General features: G+C 37.7%; 2 protein-coding genes and 1 long non-coding RNA gene across 3 annotated transcripts; all 3 read right to left on the bottom strand.

Annotated features, from left to right (window-relative positions):
- Positions 1 to 825: 825 nt before the first annotated feature.
- Positions 826 to 4971, bottom strand: LOC135442053 (methyl-CpG-binding domain protein 2-like; the record flags this gene model as incomplete). Its single annotated transcript, XM_064701603.1, has 2 exons — positions 3932 to 4971; positions 826 to 995 (listed from the first exon to the last, which is right to left on the bottom strand). Coding segments are annotated over exons 1-2 (283 nt in total), but the record flags the coding sequence as incomplete, so codon positions are not given.
- Positions 4972 to 8402: 3431 nt separating this feature from the next.
- Positions 8403 to 11727, bottom strand: LOC135442054 (uncharacterized). The gene is made up of 2 exons (XR_010438606.1): positions 11595 to 11727; positions 8403 to 9698 (listed from the first exon to the last, which is right to left on the bottom strand). It is a non-coding gene; the product is annotated as an uncharacterized LOC135442054 (long non-coding RNA).
- Positions 11728 to 16788: 5061 nt separating this feature from the next.
- Positions 16789 to 19220, bottom strand: LOC135442052 (transcription factor 4-like; the record flags this gene model as incomplete). Its single annotated transcript, XM_064701602.1, has 2 exons — positions 16789 to 17067; positions 19058 to 19220. Coding segments are annotated over 2 exons (413 nt in total), but the record flags the coding sequence as incomplete, so codon positions are not given.
- Positions 19221 to 19294: the final 74 nt, after the last annotated feature.

Below are 19294 nucleotides of genomic sequence, written 5' to 3' on the forward strand. Positions count from 1 at the left end.
GGCTTGCTGCGGAATTTCTTCCCACTGGGGCTAAAAAATTAATTAATTTCATTAATTAAAAATATTTTAAGATTTTTTGGCAAAAAATTTGGGGAGTTTGGGTGAAAAAATGGCGATTTTAGGTGAAAAAATGGCGATTTTACGGCGATTTTTGACATGAAAATTCGGATTTTTTTTTGTGTTTTTTGAGGATTTTTTGAGGATTTTTGGTGGGAATGTGGTGAAATTTTTAGGAATTTTTAAAGGAAATTTTCGGGATTTTTTAGGAGATTTTTTGAGAATTTTTTGGACAATTTTGGGGAATTTTTTGAGAATTTTTGAGAATTTTTTGGACTTTTTTTGAGAATTTTTAGAGATTTTTTGGGGGATTTTTTGGCAATTTTTAGGGAATTTTTTGGGAATTTTTAGAGGTTTTTTGGGGGATTTTTTGGGAATTTTTAGGAGATTTTTTGGGGATTTTTTGGGGATTTTTTGGGAATTTTTTGCAGAATTTTTGGAGATTTTTTGGGAATTTTTTGAGAATTTTTAGAGAATTTTTGGGGGATTTTTAGGGAATTTTTTGGGGATTTTTTGGCAATTTTTAGGGATTTTTTAGGGAATTTTTTGAGAATTTTTTGGGGATTTTTTTGGATTTTTTAGAGAATTTTTGGGGAATTTTTAGAGAATTTTTTGGGGATTTTTTGAGAATTTTTAGAGAATTTTTTGGGATTTTTAGGAGATTTTTTGGGAATTTTTTGAGAATTTTTAGAGATTTTTTGGGGATTTTTAGGGAATTTTTTTGGATTTTTTAGGGAATTTTTTGAGAATTTTTTGAGAATTTTTTTGGGGATTTTTTTGGACTTTTTAGGGAATTTTTTGAGAATTTTTGGGGAATTTTTTGAGCATTTTTTGGGATTTTTTTGAGATTTTTTTGGTAATTTTTGGAGCTCAGCTCAACGGCATTGCCCAGGTAGCGCGCCAGCTGCGGCTTGCTGCGGAATTTCTTCCCACTGGGGCTAAAAAATTAATTAATTTTGTTAATTAGGATGATTGCAGGGTTTTTGGGCAAAAAATTTGGGGAGTTTGGGTGAAAAAATGGCGATTTTAGGTGAAAAAATGGCGATTTTACGGCGATTTTTGAGGGAAAAATCTGATTTTTTTTGTGTTTTTTGAGGATTTTTTGAGGATTTTTGGTGGGAATTTTGTGAAATTTTTAGGAATTTTTAATGGAATTTTTGGGGATTTTTTGGGGATTTTTTGAGAATTTTTTGGAGAATTTTGGGGAATTTTTTGAGAATTTTTTGGGATTTTTTGGGGGTTTTTAGAGAATTTTTTGAGAATTTTTTGGCAATTTTTAGGAGATTTTTTGGGAATTTTTAGAGAATTTTTAGGGAATTTTTTGAGAATTTTTTGAGAATTTTTTGGGGAATTTTTAGAGAATTTTTAGGGAATTTTTTGAGAATTTTTTGGGATTTTTTTGGATTTTTTAGGGAATTTTTTTAGAATTTTTTAGGGAATTTTTGGGGAATTTTTTGAGAATTTTTAGAGAATTTTTGGGGGATTTTTTGGATTTTTTTGAGATTTTTTTTAGAATTTTTTGGGATTTTTTAGGGAATTTTTTGGGATTTTTTGGGGATTTTTTTGAGATTTTTTTTGTAATTTTTGGAGCTCAGCTCAACGGCATTGCCCAGGTAGCGCGCCAGCTGCGGCTTGCTGCGGAATTTCTTCCCACTGGGGCTAAAAAATTAATTAATTTCATTAATTAAAACAATTTGAAGATTTTTTGGCAAAAAATTTGGGGAGTTTGGGTGAAAAAATGGCGATTTTAGGTGAAAAAATGGCGATTTTACGGCGATTTTTGAGGGAAAAAATCTGATTTTTTTGTTTTTTGAGGATTTTTTGAGGATTTTTGGTGGGAATGTTGTGAAATTTTTAGGAATTTTTTAAGGAAATTTTCGGGATTTTTTAGGAGATTTTTTGGGAATTTTTTGAGAATTTTTTGGGGAATTTTTTGAATTTTAAAGGGAATTTTTTGGGAAATTTTAGAGAATTTTTTGGGGATTTTTAGAGAATTTTTAGAGATTTCTTGGGGATTTTTAGGGAATTTTTTTGGATTTTTTTGAGAATTTTTTGGGATTTTTTAGGGAATTTTTTGAGAATTTTTAGAGAATTTTTTGGGGATTTTTTGAGATTTTTTGGAGATTTTTTGGGAATTTTTAGGAGATTTTTTGGACAATTTTAGAGAATTTTTAGAGAATTTTTGGGGGATTTTTAGAGAATTTTTTGGAGAATTTTTTGGGGATTTTTAGGGATTTTTTTTGGATTTTTAGAGAATTTTTTGAAAATTTTTGGGGATTTTTTTGGAATTTTTTGGGAATTTTTTGGGGATTTTTTTGGGATTTTTTTGAGATTTTTTTTGTAATTTTTGGAGCTCAGCTCAACGGCATTGCCCAGGTAGCGCGCCAGCTGCGGCTTGCTGCGGAATTTCTTCCCACTGGGGCTAAAAAATTAAAATATTTAATTAATTGAAATTATTTTAGGATTTTTGGGCAAAAAATTTGGCGATTTTAGGTGAAAAAATGGCGATTTTAGGTGAAAAAATGGCGATTTTACGGTGATTTTTGAGGGAAAAAATCTGATTTTTTTGTGTTTTTTGAGGATTTTTGGTGGGAATGTTGTGAAATTTTTAGGAATTTTTAATGGAATTTTTGGGGATTTTTAGGAGATTTTTTGAGAATTTTTTGGACAATTTTGGTGAATTTTTAGAGAATTTTGGGGGATTTTTAGGAGATTTTTTGAGAAATTTTAGAGGATTTTTTGAGGATTTTTGGTGGAAATGTTGTGAAATTATTAGAAATTTTTAAAGGAATTTTTGGGGATTTTTAGAAGATTTTTTGGGAATTTTTTGGACAATTTTGGGGGATTTTTTGAGAATTTTTTGGGATTTTTTGGGGGTTTTTAGAGAATTTTTGAGAATTTTTGGGGGAATTTTTAGAGATTTTTTGGGGATTTTTAGGAGATTTTTTGGGAATTTTTGGGGAATTTTTAGAGATTTTTTGGGGGATTTTTTTGGACTTTTTAGGAATTTTTTTGAGAATTTTTTGAGAATTTTGTGGGGATTTTTTTAGAATTTTTACAGAATTTTGGGGGGATTTTTTGCAAATTTTTGAGAATTTTTAGAGATTTTTTGGGGATTTTTAGGAGATTTTTTGAGAATTTTTTGGGGATTTTTAGGAGATTTTTTGGGAATTTTTCGAGAATTTTTGTGGGATTTCTGGGGAAATTTTCCGGGATTTTTTGAGAATTTTTTGCAAATTTTTAGGTGAATTTCTGAGAATTTTTGAGAATTTTTCAGGAAATTTTTACATTTTTTTGGGAATTTTTTGAGAATTTTTATGGGATTTTTTGAGAATTTTTTGAGAATTTTTAGGTGAATTTTTGAGAAATTTTTGGGGAATTTTTTGAGATTTTTTGAGGATTTTTAGACAATTTTTTGGGATTTTTTTAGAGATTTTTTAAATTTTTTTTTAATTTTTTGGGACTTTTTTGAGGATTTTTAGGTGAATTTTTGAGAATTTTTTTTGAGAATTATTTGGGATTTTTTTCAGAATTTTTCGAGATTTTTTGGAATTTTTTGGGGATTTTTTAAAGATTTTTTTAAGAGCCCCGTTCTCCCTCATGAAACCGGAAGTGCCTCATGACAGGAGCCGGTTCCCCCTCATGAAACCGGAAGTGCCCCATGAGGAGATCCCGGTTCCCCCTCACGAAACCGAAATAAAACTCCGAGCTCTCCCCGTGATAAAAACCCGGTTCCCCTCAAAAAGCGAACCGGAATTCTTCTGTCTCCGTGACAGAAGCGATGGCGGAAACGACCGAGCTCTGACAGCCGGTACCGACCCCACCGCGCTTACCGGGAGCTCCCCAAACCTCACCAACCCTACGGGGCCCGTACCTAAAATAGTAGACATCGCTTTTCCCGGCGCTCAGACCCGACTTACGGATCACCTCTTCTTTTTTCCAACCGGGAGGCAGCGCGGGACAATCCATCCTGCCGGGTTTCTCCATTCAGTCCCGGGGTTTCAAGCCCGACTCGGCCGTTTTGTTGTTACCGGCCCGCTTGGGTTACGGGGCCGGGACCCCGCGGCGATGGCGGAACGGGCGCTCGGTGCCAGGAGCGCGGGATGCGCGCGCAGCCACCGGGGTGAGCCCGGCCCGGCCCGAGCGCGGCCTCCGAGCGGGGCAGAGCGGCCTCGCAGCACCATAGAGAGAGAGAAACCAACGGGGGCGGGACCGGGGCATTGCCGGGCTCGGAGCGGGAACCGTGAGGGGAAAGCATGGCGGGAGAGGCGGGAGGGGGGGAAGAGGAGCGGGAGCTATGGCGGGATATCAGTGGGAGAGACCTGAGGGGGAGCCATGGTGGGATTCCTGAGGGGGAATCATGGCGGGAGGGAAACCGGAGCGGGACCCCTGAGGGGAAACTATGGCGGAATTCATGAGGGGAAACCGGAGCGGGATTTCTGAGGGGAAACTATGGCGGAATTCATGAGGGGAAACCGGAGAGGGACCCCTGAGGGGAAACCGGAGCGGGATTTCTGAGGGGGAATCATGGCGGGACCCCTGAAAGGGAACCGGAGAGGGATTTCTGAGGGGGAATCATGGCGGGACCCCTGAGGGGAAACCGGAGAGGGATTCCTGAGGGGAAACTATGGCGGAATTTATGAGGGGAAACCGGAGAAGAACCCGTGAGGGGGAATTATGGCGGAATTCCTGAGGGGAAACCGGAGAGGGATCCCTGAGGGGAAACCGGAGCGGGATTTCTGAGGGGGAATCATGGCGGGACCCCTGAGGGGAAACCGGAGCGGGATTTCTGAGGGGGAATCATGGCGGGACCCCTGAGGGGGAACCATGGCGGAATTCATGAGGGGAAACCGGAGAAGAACGCGTGAGGGGGAATTATGGCGGAATTCCTGAGGGGAAACCGGAGAGGGACCCCTGAGGGGGAATAATGGCGAATTCCTGAGGGGAAACCGGAGCGGGATTCCTGAGGGAAGCCATGGCGGGACCCCTGAGGGGAAACCGGAGCGGGATTTCTGAGGGGAAACTATGGCGGGATTCCTGAGGGGAAACCGGAGCGGGATTTCTGAGGGGGAAACCGGAGAAGAACCCCTGAGGGGGAATCATGGCGGGATCCCTGAAGGGGAACCGGAGCCAGCGCCCTTAAAGGGATCCATGAGGGAAAATCATGGCGGGACCCTAAGAAAACCGAATTCGCCATTTCCCTTCCCGCTTTTCTCCATCCCGGCGCTAGGACCGAGCCCAAAGGCGGCCATACCACGTCCGGTGTCCTTCCTATTTCCGTTGCCGGTAACATTACCGGGATCGGTTGCCGGGATTAACGGCGGGATCGGTGCGGGAGCCATTGCTGTGAGGGGCGAGCGCGGGAAAAAAAGGGGAGGGGGAGCCAAGATGGCGGCGGTCGTGAGGGGAAGCGGCGGCTCTGAGGGGAAGCGGCTTTGTTTTGGTTGAAAAATAAAATTGAAATAAGAAATCGGAATAAAGTTTTTTTTTTGGGGTGGGAATTCTGTGAAAAAAAGCCTAAAAAATTCCATTTAAAATAAAAAAAAATCCATTAAATTTTCATTTAAAATTCCCTAAAAAATGACCTTAAAACCCCACAAATTCCATTAAAAGTTCCATTAAAACCCCTAAAAAATTCCTTTAAAATTCCATTAAAACCCAAAAAAAACCACATTAAAAATCCGTTAAAAATGCCCTAAAATACCTTAAAAAATCACAATAAAAACCAAACAAATTCCATTAAAAACCCCAAAAATTCCCGAAAAACTTCCTTAAAATCCCCATAAAAACTCCCCTAAAGATTCCATGAAAAATCCCCCCAAATTTAATAAAAATTCAATTAAAATCCCCCGAAAAATTCCCGGAAAAAAAACCCAAAAATTCAATTAAAATCCCCTAAAAATTCCTTAAAATTCCACAAAAATTCAATAAAAATTCTCTAAAAATTCAATTAAAATCCCCCTAAAAATTCCTTTAAAAATTCCCCAAAATTCAATAAAATCCCCAAATTTTCCTTTAAAATTCCCGTAAAAATTCCCCTCCAAAATTTAATAAAAATTCAATTAAAATCCCCCAAAATCCAATTAAAATTCAATAAAAATTCCATTAAAATCCCTCAAAAATTTAATAAAAAATCAATAGAATCCCCCCAAAATTCCCTTAAAAATCCCCCCAAAAATTCCATTAAAATTCAAAAAAATCCGCTAAAAATCCCTTTAAATCCCTAAAAAATTCCATTAAAAATTCCCCAAAATCCCCCAAAAATTCCCTTAAAAATCCCCCAAAATTCCAAAAATAAAAACTTTTTAAAATCCTAAAATTTTTAAAAATAAATTACAATTTTGTTGGTTTTTTGAACAATAAAATTGATTTTTTCTGTCGGTTTTTTGGGGGATTTTGGGGAAATTGGGGAATTTTGGGGGGGGAATTTTTCGGGATTTTTTGGGGAATTGAAGGAAAAAAATTGGATTTTTTTGAGATTTTTGTGTTATTTAAGGAAATAAATGGGGATTTTGGGGATTTTTAGGGGAAGTGTTGGGGAATTTCTGGATTTTTTTGGAGATTTCAGGACTTTTTAAAGGTTTTTTGAGGGATTTTTTTGATTTTTTTTTCCTTAAATTCCTAATTTTTCTCCGAACCTGAGGGGGCGGAGCCTGAGGGGACCGGGAAAAAAACCCCGAGAAATTTTTGGAATTTCTGGGGTTTTTAGGGATTTATGGATTTTATTTGGGATTTCAGGCTTTTTTTTAAGGGTTTTTTTGGATTTTGGGGTTTTTTTCTGGCTTAAATTCCGATTTTTCCTTGAATCTGAGGGGACCCCGAACCTGAGGGAAAAGGCGGGAAAACCTGAGGGGGACCCGTTCCTGAGGGGAAACAGAAAAAAAAAGATAATTTTTTGGGTTTTTTTGAGATTTTGGAATTTATTTGGGATTTCAGGCTTTTTTAAAGTTTTTTTTAGGATTTTCGGGGTTTTTTTCTGGTTTAAATTCCGATTTTTCCTTGAATCTGAGGGGACCCCGAACCTGAGGGAAAAAGGCGGGAAAACCTGAGGGGGACCCGTTCCTGAGGGGAAACAGAAAAAAAAATGAGAATTTTTTTGGTTTTTTTGGGATTTCGGGACTTTATTTGGGATTTCAGGGTTTTTTGAGTTTTTTGTTAGGATTTTGGGTTTTTTTTCAGGCTTAAATTCCGATTTTTCCTTGAATCTGAGGGGACCCCGAACCTGAGGGAAAAGGCGGGAAACCCTGAGGGGGACCCCGATCCTGAGGGGAAACAGAAAATTCCGCGAAATTTTTATAATTTCTGGGGTTTTTATGGATTTTATTTGGGATTTCAGCCTTTTTTAAAGTTTTTTTTTAGGATTTTGGGTTTTTTTCTGGCTTAAATTCCGATTTTTCCTTGAATCTGAGGGGACCCCGAACCTGAGGGAAAAGGCGGGAAACCCTGAGGGGGACCCCGATCCTGAGGGGAAACAGAAAAAAAAATGAGAATTTTTTGGGTTTTTTTGGGATTTCTGGACTTTATTTGGGATTTCAGCCTTTTTTAAAGTTTTTTTTTTAGGATTTTGGGGTTTTTTTTCTGGCTTAAATTCCGATTTTTCCTTGAATCTGAGGGGACCCCGAACCTGAGGGAAAAGGCGGGAAACCCTGAGGGGGACCCCGATCCTGAGGGGAAACAGAAAAAACCCCGAGAATTTTTTATAATTTTTGTATTTTAAAGTTAACTTCAGATATTTTTCTTTATTTTCTTGAATTTTTAGAATTTTTTTTTGCCAACTTTTCCCATTTTAAGCCCAAATTCGAGGCCGCCCGAGCCTCTCTGGAGCTTCCCCCTCACGGATCCGCCGCCATCTTGGAGCTCGTGTAGAGAACCGGTAATTTTTATTTTATTTTTATTTTATTTCGGTTTTATTCCGGGTGTTGTTGATATTTATTGTAAATATTTATATTTATAAAACATTGCTGTTTTTCTCTTGTTATTTTCCTGCTTTTTAATGATTTTCCCAACGTTTTTTGTCCATTTTTTCTCATTCCCCCCCCCCGTTCCCCTCCACATTTTTTCCTAATTTTTCCATTTTTTCATCCAATTTTCCCTTTTTTTTTCCAATTTTCCCCCAAATTTCCTCCCATTTTTCCAAATTGTTCCCAATTCCCTCCCATATTTCCCTCATTTTATTCCAAATTTCCCCCCCTATTTTCCCCCAATTTTATTCCAAATTTTCCCCCATATTTTTACCATTTTATTCCAATTTTTTCCTGGAATTTTTACCCTTCCCCCCCCCATTTTTTCCCCAATTTTATTCCAATTTTTTCCCCATTTTTTCCCCTCAAAAACCAAACCCCACCTAGAAAATCACATTTATTGCTACAAGAATGAAACACAAAGAACTTCCAGAACTTTCCCAGCCCGGCCGGACAATTCCACAACTCAGAGAAACACCAAAAATCCATGGAAAAAATCGAGGCACTGGTCCATTTTTATTTATTTTTTTCTGTTTTTTCCTTTTTTTTTTTTTAATTTTATTTTTTCCCCTTTTTTTTCCCATTTTTTACTTAATTTTCCCAATTTTTTCTGATTTTTTTTCCCACAATTTTCCCTAATTTTCTCCAAATATTCCCATTTTTTCTCCTATTTTTTCCCTTTTTATCCCAATTTTTTCCCCCATTTTATCCCAAATTTTCCCCAATTTTCCCCCATTTTCATTCCAATTTTTTTCAATTTTTATTCCCATTTTTCCCCCAATTTCCCCTCTTTTTTCCTCTTTTTCTTCACCAATTTTTCCCATTATTTTCACCAATTTTCCCCCAATTTTTTCCATTTTTATTCCAATATTTTCCCCATTTTTCTTCCAATTTTTCCCCAATTTTTTCTAATTTTTCCTCCATTTTTATTCTTTTTTTCCCAATTTTCCCCAATTTTTATTCCAAATTTTTCCCAATTTTCCCCCATTTTTATTCCATTTTTTCCCCAATTTTTCCCCAATTTTATTCCAATTTTTCCCCAATTTTTTCCTCAATTTTTATTCCATTTCCCCCAATTTTTCCCATTTTTATTCCAATTTTTTCCCAAATTTTCCCCCAATTTTATTCAAATTTTTCTGCATTTTTTGCATTTTTACTCCAAATTTTTTCCCAATTTTTTTCTCATTTTTTCCCCAATTTCCCCCCATTTTTATTCCAATTTTTTCCCATTTTTCCCCAAATTTTCCCCCAATTTTCCCCATTTTATCCCAAATTTTTCCCCAAATTTTCCCCCATTTTATCCCAAATTTTTCCCATTTTTCCCCCAATTTTTTCCCAATTTTATTCCAATTATTTCCCCTTTATCCCTCCAAAAATTCTCATTTTCCCCCCATTTTTTTCCCATTTTTTCACTTTATTTCTCCAAAAAAAAAAACCAAAATTCAACATTTCTTTAGGCACAAAATCCACAGTGTGGAAGCGAAAAATTCCCAAATTTTCCAGGATTTTTTGGGGAATTTTTGGGAATTTTTTGGGGTTTTTTAGGGAATTTTTTAGGGAATTTTTTTAGGGAATTTTTTGGGGTTTTTTAGGGAATTTTCAGGCGTCTGTGCCCATGGAATGACTCAGACTTGTCGAGATTTTTTTGTACAAAATTTTCTCCTTTTTTTCCTCCCAAAGCTGCAAAAGAAAAAAAACAAAAAAAAATTAATTTTTTATATTAAAAAATGGCAATTTTATATTAAAAATTTGGATTTTTTTAGGATTTTTTCCCCCATTTTTATTCCATTTTATTCCCAATTTTTTCCCATTTTATTCCAAATTTTCCCCCAAATTTTCCCAATTTTTTCCTATTTTTATTCCCATTTTTATCCCAATTTTCCCACATATTTTTCCCCATTTTATTCCCAATTTTTACCCAATTTATCCCAATTTATTCCCATTTTTATCCAAATTATTTCCCATCTTTTCCCCATTTTATTTCCAATTTTATTCCCAATTTTTACCCAATTTTTCCCAATTTTCACCTCAATTTTATCCCAATTTATTCCCACTTTAATCCCAATTTTTCTTCAATTTTCCCCAATTTTATCCAAATTTTTATCCCAAATTTTTCCCCAATTTTAGCCAAAATTTTTCTCATTTTTCCCAATTTTATATCAAATTTTCTCCAATTTTTCTCCCAATTTTCTCCAATGTTTTGTCAATTTTTCTCCATTTTTTTCCAAATTTTTTCCCAATTTATTCCAATTTTTCCCCAATTTTATTCCCAATTTTCCCCCAATTTATTCCAAATTTTTCTCCATTTTGATCCCAATTTATTCCAAATTTTCCCCATTTTATTCCAAATTTTATTCCAATTTTTCCCCATTTTTTCCCAATTTTTTCCCCAATTTTCACCTCAATTTTATCCCAATTTATTCCAAATTTTTCCCCAATTTTCCCCCCAATTTCCCCAATTTTTCTCCATTTGATTCCCATTTTTTCCCCAATTTAATCAAAATTTTTCCCAATTTTTCTCCAATTTTCCCCCATTTTATTCCAAATTTTCCCCCATTTTTCCCCAATTTTCCCCAAATTTTCCCCCCATTTTTCCCAGTTTTTAAATTCAATTTTCCCCCAATTTATTCCAATTTTTCCCCAATTTTCTCCCATTTTATTCCAAATTTTTTCCCCATTTTTCTCCCATTTTATTCCAAATTTTCTCCCAATTTTATTCTAATTTTTGCCCAATTTTTCCCCAAATTATTCCAAATTTTTCCCCAATTTCCCCCAAATTTTCCCCAATTTTACCCCAATTTATTCCAAATTTTTCTCAGTTTTTTTTCCCCATTTTATTCCAAATTTTCTCCCAATTTTCCCCCATTTTTTCCCCAATTTTTTCCCAATTTTTCCTCAATTTTATCCCAATTTTATTCCCAATTTTCCCCAATTTTTTCCCCATTTTATTCCAAATTTTTCCCCAATTTTTCTCCATTTTATTCCAAATTTTTCCCCATTTTATTCCAATTTTTTCCCCATTTTATTCCAAAATTTTTCCCCATTTTTCCCCCATTTTATCCCAAATTTTATCCCAAATTTTCCCCAATTTTTCTCTATTTATTCCCATTTTTTCCCCAATTTAATCCATTTTTTTCCCAATTTTTCTCCAATTTATTCCAAATTTTTCCCCCAATTTTCCCCCATTTTTTTCCCCATTTTATTCCAAATTTTCCCCAATTTTTCCCCCATTTTCCCCCAATTTTCCCCATTTTATTCCCATTTTATTCCCATTTTATTCCCAATTTTTCCCCAATTTTCCCCATTTTATTCCAAATTTTCTCCCAATTTTTCCCCAATTTTCCCCCAATTTTCCCCCATTTTTCTCCATTTGATTCCCATTTTTTTCCCCATTTTAATCCAAATTTTCCCCCATTTTCCCCTAATTTTATTCCCAATTTTCCCCAAATTTCCCCCAATTTTCCCCCATTTTATTCCCAATTTCCCCCCAATTTTCCCCCAAATTTCCCCCCAATTTTCCCAATTAATTAAACTCAATTTCCCCCAATTTTGATTGATTTTTAGCCCCGCCCCCACCTGTCACATCTGCCCCATGTGATTGGCTCCGTCCCCCATGGCCGGGTGAGTGCCATTGATCCCCATTGATCCCCATTGATTCCCATTGATTCCCATTGATTCCCATTGATCCCCATTGATCCCCATTGATTCCCATTGATCCCCATTGATTCCCATTGATCCCCATTGATCCCCATTGGTTCCCATTGATTTCTATTGATCCCCATTGATCCCCATTGATCCCCATTGATCCCCATTGATTCCCATTGGTTCCCATTGATTGCCATTGATTCCCATTGATTCCCATTGATTCCCATTGATTCCTATTGATTCCCATTGATTCCCATTGATTGCCATTCATTCCCATTGATCCCCATTGATTCCCATTGATTCCCATTGATTCCCATTGATTCCTATTCATTCCCATTGATTCCTATTGATTCCTATTGATTCCCATTGATCCCCATTGATTCCCATTGATTCCCATTGATTGCCATTGATTCCCATTGATTGCCATTCATCCCCATTGATTCCCATTGATTCCCATTGACTCCCATTCATTCCCCATTGATTCCCATTGATTCCCATTGATCCCCATTGGTTCCCATTGATCCCCATTGATCCCCATTGACTCCCATTGATCCCCATTCATTCCCATTCATTCCCCATTTTATTCCCAATTTTCCCCCAAATTTTCCCCCAATTTTCCCAATTAATTAATCACAATTTTCCCGGATTTTTTTTGTTTTTTAGCCCCGCCCCCACCTGTCACATCTGCCCCATGTGATTGGCTCCGTCCCCCATGGCCGGGTGAGTGCCATTGATCCCCATTGACTCCCATTGATTCCCATTGATCCCCATTGATTCCCATTGATTCCATTGATCCTCATTGATGCCATTGTTGCCATGATTCCATTGATTCCCATTGATTCCATTGATTCCATTGATTCCATTGATCCATGATTCCCATTGATCCATGATCCATTGATCCATTGACTCCATTGGATTCCATTGATCCCATTGATTCCCATTGATCCCATTGATCCCATTGCATTCCCATTGATCCAATTTCCATATTTCCCCAATTGCCCAATTCCAATTTTCCATTTAAACCCAATTATTGATTGATTTTCCCCCCCTGTACATTCCCATGTGATTTTGTCCCCATGCTGAGTGCCATTGATTCCCATTGATTCTATTGATTCCCATTGATCCCATTGATTCCATTGATTCCTATTGATCCCATTGATCCATCCATTGATCCCATGATTCCATTGGATTCCATTGATTGCCATTATCCATGTCATTCCCATTGATTCCATTGATTCCATTGATTGCCATTGATTCCATTGATTCCATTGATTCCTTGACCCATTAATTCCCATTGATCCCATTGAGTCCATGATCATTGATCCCATTGATTCCCATTCATTCCCCATTGTCCCATTTCATTATCCCATTGATTCCCATTGATTGCAATTATTCCCATTATTCCCAATTTCCAATTTCCATTGATCATCAATTCATTCCCGATTGTTTGTTATGATTATTTCCCCCACATTCCATGTCACATATCCCCATTGATTCCCATTGATCCCCCAATCCTTGACTCCGCAGATCCCATGGTCGGCCATTCCGATCATTTCCCCATGGCCCATTGCAGATTCTCATTGGATTCATTCCCATTGCGATGACAGATCCATGATCAGAATTCCGAATTCCATGGATAAATCCCCAGAAATTCCATGTAAAAATGAAAAATTTCGAAAATGCCCCAAAATTTCCATGTAAAAAATTGGAAATTCCAGCAAGACATGCAGCATGATGATGCTCTCCATGGAAAAATGGAGAAATTCCATGAAAATCCCCAATATTCATGATCCATGGGCAAATTCCATGAGAAATTCCATGGAACTCCAATTCCATGATTCCCATTATGAAATCCAATTCATTGGAAAAATGGAAATCTTCATGGAGAAATCCCATAAAAATTCCATGAAATGAACCCCAAATTCCATGGAAAAATCCCAAAAATATTCCATGATGGAGATTCCATGAATCCCCAAAAATTCCATGGAAAAATTCCAAAATTCCATGAAAATCCCCATAAAATTCCATGGAACAATTGATTCCATGAAATCCCCAAAATTTCCATGGAAAAATGGAGAAATTCCAGGGAAAAAAATGGAGAAATTCCATGGAAAAATGGAGAAATTCCATGGAAAAATCCCCAAAAAATTCCATGGAAAAATGGAGAAATTCCATGGAAATCCCCAAATTCATGGAAAAATCCCCAGAAATTCCCATGGAATACAAAGAGAAATTCCACAAATCCCCAAAATTCCATGAAACCCAAAATATTCCATGGAAAATCCCAAAATTCCATGGAAAAATGGACGAAATTCATGGAAAAACCCAAAATTTCCATGGAAAATGAGTAAATTCCAGGAAAATCCCACAAAATCTGCCATGTGAAAAATCTCCCAACACCATGGAAATGAGTCCATGAAAATCCGAATAATTCCCATGAAATCCCGAAATTCCATGGAAAAATCCCCCAAAAATTCCATGGAAAAATGGAGAAATTCCATGGAAAAATCCCCAAAAAATTCCATGGAAAAATGGAGAAATTCCATGGAAAAATCCCCCAAAAATTCCATGGAAAAAAATTCCATGGAAAAAAAAAAATCCATGGAAAAATGGAGAACCTCCATGGAGAACCTCCATGAAGTTCCACCTTGAAGGACCTCAAAGAACCTTCTAGAAGAACCACATGGAGATCTTCCATGAAGACCTCCATGGAGGACCTGGTAGAGCTTCCATTGAGGACTCCATAGAGACCTTCCAGAAGTTTCTACGAGGTTCCTCCATGGAGTAAAACCATGAGGAACCTTCTAGAAGAATTTGGCCATAACTTCTTTAGGAACGTTCTAGAACTTTCTGAAGGTCATTATGGAGTCCTGGCATAAGGTCTAAGGAGGAACCACTAAGGAACCAATCCATGAAGTTCTACCATGAGAAATCTTGAAGGAACCTTGAAGAACCTTCTCGAATTCCTATCTAGAAGATGCCAGAACCTTTCTGAAGGTCATTATGGAGTCCTGGCATGAAGATCTTCCATGAGAGACCTTGAAGGACCTCAAAGAACCTTCTAGAAGAACCTATGGAGACCTTTATGGAGACCTCCATGGAGGACTGGTAGAGCTTCCATAGAGGACCCATAGAGACTGTGACCTTCTATGAAGAACCTCATGGAGACCACCATGAAGAACATGTGAGAACATCCCATAATTCTCTAGGAACCTTCTAGAACTTCTGAAGGTCATGGAGTCCCGGCATGAAGATCTTCCATGAGGACCTTGAGGACTCAAGAACCTTCTAGAAGAACACATGGAGGGCCTTCCATGGAGACCTCCATGGAGGAGTGGTAAGCTTCCATGAGGATCCATAGCGACCTCAGATTCTAGTAGGTCCTGGAGTAAACATGAGGAACCTCTAGAAAACTGTGAACTCTGTTAGGAACCTCTAGAAACTTCTGAGGTCATTGGAGTCTGCATGAAGTCTATGGAGGAACCACTAAGACATATGAATTCTACCATGGAATCTTGAGAACCTTAACCTTAATTTCTAGAAGATGCCAGAACCTTTCTGAAGGTCATTATGGAGTCCTGGCATGAAGATCTTCCATCAGGAACCTTGAAGGACCTCAAAGAACCTTCTAGAAGAACATGATGGAGACCTCCATGGAGACCTCCATGGAGGAGCTGGTAGAGCTTCCATTGAGGACTCCATAGCGACCTTCCAGAAGTTTCTACGAGGTTCCTCCATGGAGTAAAACCATGAGGAACCTTCTAGAAGAACATGGTCATAACTCCTCTTAGGAACGTCCTAGAAACTTTCTGAAGGTCATTATGGAGTCCTGGAGTGAAGATCTATAAGAAGGAACCACTAAGGAACCAATCCATGAAGTTCTACCATGAGAAATCTTGAAGGAACCTTGAAGAACCTTCTGGAATTCCTATCTAGAAGATGCCAGAACCTTTCTGAAGGTCATTATGGAGTCCTGGCATGAAGATCTTCCATTGAGCTGAGGACCTCAAAGAACCTTCTAGAAGAACTTGATGGAGACTTTTCATGGAGACCTCCATGGAGGACTGGTAGAGCTTCCATCGAGGACTCCATAGGACCTTCCAGAAGTTTCTACGAGGTTCCTCCATGGAGTAAAACCATGAGGAACCTTCTAGAAGAATTTGGCCATAACTCCTCTTAGGAACCTTCTAGAAACTTTCTGAAGGTCATTATGGAGTCCTGGCATGAAGGTCTATAAGAAGGAACCACTAAGGAACCAATCCATGAAGTTTTACCAGGAGAAATCTTGAAGGAACCTTGAAGAACCTTCTCGAATTCCTATCTAGAAGATGCCAGGAACTTTCTGAAGGTCATTATGGAGTCCTGGCATGAAGATCTTCCATGAGGAACCTTGAGGACCTCAAAGAACCTTCTAGAAGAACCTATGGAGACCTTCATGGAGACCTCCATGGAGACTGGTAGAGCTTTCATGAGGACTCCATAGCGACCTTCCAGAAGTTTCTAGGAGCTTCCTCCATGGAGTAAAACCATGAGGAACCTTCTAGAAGAACTTGGCCATAACTTCTTAGGAATGTCCTAGAAACTTTCTGAAGGTCATTATGGAGTCCTGGCATCAAGATCTATAAGGAGGAACCACCATGGACAACCTACATGAAGTTCTACCATGAGAAATCTTGAAGGAACCTTGAAGAACCTTCTCGAATTCCTATCTAGAAGATGCCAGAACCTTTCTGAAGGTCATTATGGAGTCCTGGCATGAAGATCTTCTCAGGAACCTTGAAGGACCTAAAGAACCTTCTAGAAGAACCACATGGAGATCTTCTATGGAGACCTCCATGGAGGACCTGGTAGAGCTTCCATTGAGGACTCCATAGCGACCTTCCAGAAGTTTCTAGGAGGTTCCTCCATGGAGAACCACCATGAAGAACATGGTGAGGAACATCCTCCATAACTTCTCTTAGGAACCTTCTAGAAACTTTCTGAAGGTCATTATGGAGTCCTGGCATGAAGATCTATAAGAAGGAACCACCATGGACAATCTACATGAAGTTCTACCATGAGAAATCTTGAAGGAACCTTGAGGAACCTTCTCAAAACCCACCAAAACCTCCACCAAACCCACCAAAACCACCACACCCACCACCACCAACCCCCTTATGATCTCCAGGACCAACCTCGGACCTGCTGCTCCAAGCTGAGGATGACAGCCACAGCTTGGTGAAGAATCAACAGCTTGGTCTGTGGTTTATCGCTCTTCAGGTGCAGTTGGACCATCCTGCCCAGCTCCTTGAAGGCCTCGTTGATGTCTCGAACCCGGAGACGCTCGCGGGCGTTGTTGGCCATTCGTCGTTCTTTCTCCCGCTCGGCTTTCTGCTCTGGGGTCAGGTCCTCGTCGTCGTTATTGCTGCCAGGAGAAGACAACAAAAATAATTTTAATTTGGGGTGGTTGATGGGGTGGTTGGGGTGGGGGGGGGGGGTTGGAGATGTTGTCCCATTTTTGTCCCAATTTTTTCCCATTTTATTCTCAATTTTTCCCCAATTTTTCCCAATTTTTCTCCTAATTTTTCCCAATTTTTTTCCGATTTTTTCCCCATTTTTTCCTCAATTTATTCCAAATTTTTCCTCAATTTTTCCCCATTTTATTCCCAATTTTTTCCCAATTTTCCCCCAATTTTTCCCCAATTTTTCCCCCAATTTTCCCCCATTTTATTCCAAATTTTTCCCAATTTTTCCCCATTTTATTCTTAATTTTTCCCCCATTTTTTCCCTTTTTTTTTCCCATTTTATTCCAAATTTTTCCCAATTTTTTCCAATTTTTTCCCAATTTTATTCCCAATTTTCCCCAATTTTTCCCCATTTTTTTCCCATTTTTTCCCCATTTTATTCCCAATTTTTCCCCAATTTCCCCAATTTTTTTCTCATTTTTCCCCATTTTTTCCCCTTTTTTTTCCCCATTTTATTCCCAATTTTTTCCCATTTTTCCCCATTTTATTCCAAATTTTCCCCCATTTTATTCCAATTTTTTTCCCAATTTTCCCCCAATTTTTCCCCAATTTTTTCCCATTTTTTTCTCAATTTTCCCCCAAATTTTTCCCCAATTTTTCCCCCATTTTATTCCAAATTTTTCCCAATTTTTCCCCATTTTATTCCAAATTTTTCCCCATTTTATTCCAATTTTATTCTGATTTTTTCCCCATTTTTTCCCATTTTATTCCAAATTTTTCCCCAATTTTCCCCAATTTTTTCCCAATTTTTCCCCATTTTATTCCCAATTTTCCCCCAATTTTTCCCCAATTTTTTTCTCAATTTTTCCCCATTTTTTCCCTGTTTTTTTCACCATTTTATTCCAAATTTTTTTCCAATTTTTCCCCAATTTTTGCCCATTTTTTTTCCAATTTTTCCCCAATTTTTTCCCCGATTTTTTCCCCTTTTTATTCCCAATTTTCCCCCATTTTATTCTTAACTTTCCCAATTTTTTTCCCGATTTTTTTTCCAAATTTTTCCTTTTTTTCCACTATTTTTATTCCCAATTTTTCCCCAATTTTTTCCCCATTTTATTCCCAATTTTTCCCCATTTTATTCCAATTTTATTCCCAAATTTTTCCCAATTTTCCTCCAATTTTTCCCAAATTTTTTCCCTTTTTTTCCTCAATTTTCCCCCATTTTTTTCCCATTTTTTCTCCATTTTATTCCAATTTTTTCCCAAATTTTCCCCCAATTTTTCCCCATTTTATTCCCAATTTTTCCCCAATTTTCCCCCATTTTATTCCCAATTTTTCCCCATTTTATTCCAAATTTTTCCCCAATTTTCTCCCAATTTTCCCCCATTTTATTCCCAATTTTTCCCCAATTTTCCCCCATTTTATTCCCCATTTTATTCCCAATTTTCCCCCAATTTTCCCCCATTTTATTCCCAATTTTTCCCCATTTTATTCCAAATTTTTCCCCAATTTTCCCCCAATTTTTCCCCATTTTATTCCCAATTTTTCCCCAAATTTTTCCCTCAATTTTTTCCCATTTTTTTCCCAATTTTCCCCATTTTTCCACCGATTTTCTTCTTTTTTTTTTTAATTTTTTCCCCAATTTTTCCCCATTTTATTCCAAATTTTTTCCCAATTTTTCCCCATTTTTTTTCCAATTTTCCCCCAATTTTCCCCATTTTTTTCCCCAATTTTTCCCCATTTTATTCCCATTTTTTGGCCATTTTCCCTCCATTTTATTCCAAAATTTTCCCCATTTTTTCCCCATTTTATTCCCAATTTTCCCCCATTTTAATCTGAATTTTCTCCCCTTTTTCCCCCATATCTCCCCCATTCCTCCACCGATTTCCTTCATTTTTTTTTTGTTTTTCTCCTCTTTTTCTCCTCTTTCCATTCCCCCCCTTTGCCCGTTACCTAGATCTTGACCTAGTTATGGATTTGAGCTCCTTCTTCTCCTCTTCCAGCTTCTTCTCCTCGGCCCCTTTGGGCTCCTGCAGGTTCTCGTCGGCTTCGTCGTCGGATTTGATCTCCGAGCTGCCCGAGGACGCGCTCTGGCCCTGCAGAGCCCCTGCCATTCCTAAAAAAAAATAAAATTCCAGGTAAAAAAAAAAATTTTAAATATTTTCTAATTTTTCTCCTTTTTTTTTTTTT

Source organism: Zonotrichia leucophrys, unplaced genomic scaffold, assembly GCF_028769735.1.
Source record: "Zonotrichia leucophrys gambelii isolate GWCS_2022_RI unplaced genomic scaffold, RI_Zleu_2.0 Scaffold_921_19294, whole genome shotgun sequence".
NCBI lineage: Eukaryota > Metazoa > Chordata > Aves > Passeriformes > Passerellidae > Zonotrichia > Zonotrichia leucophrys.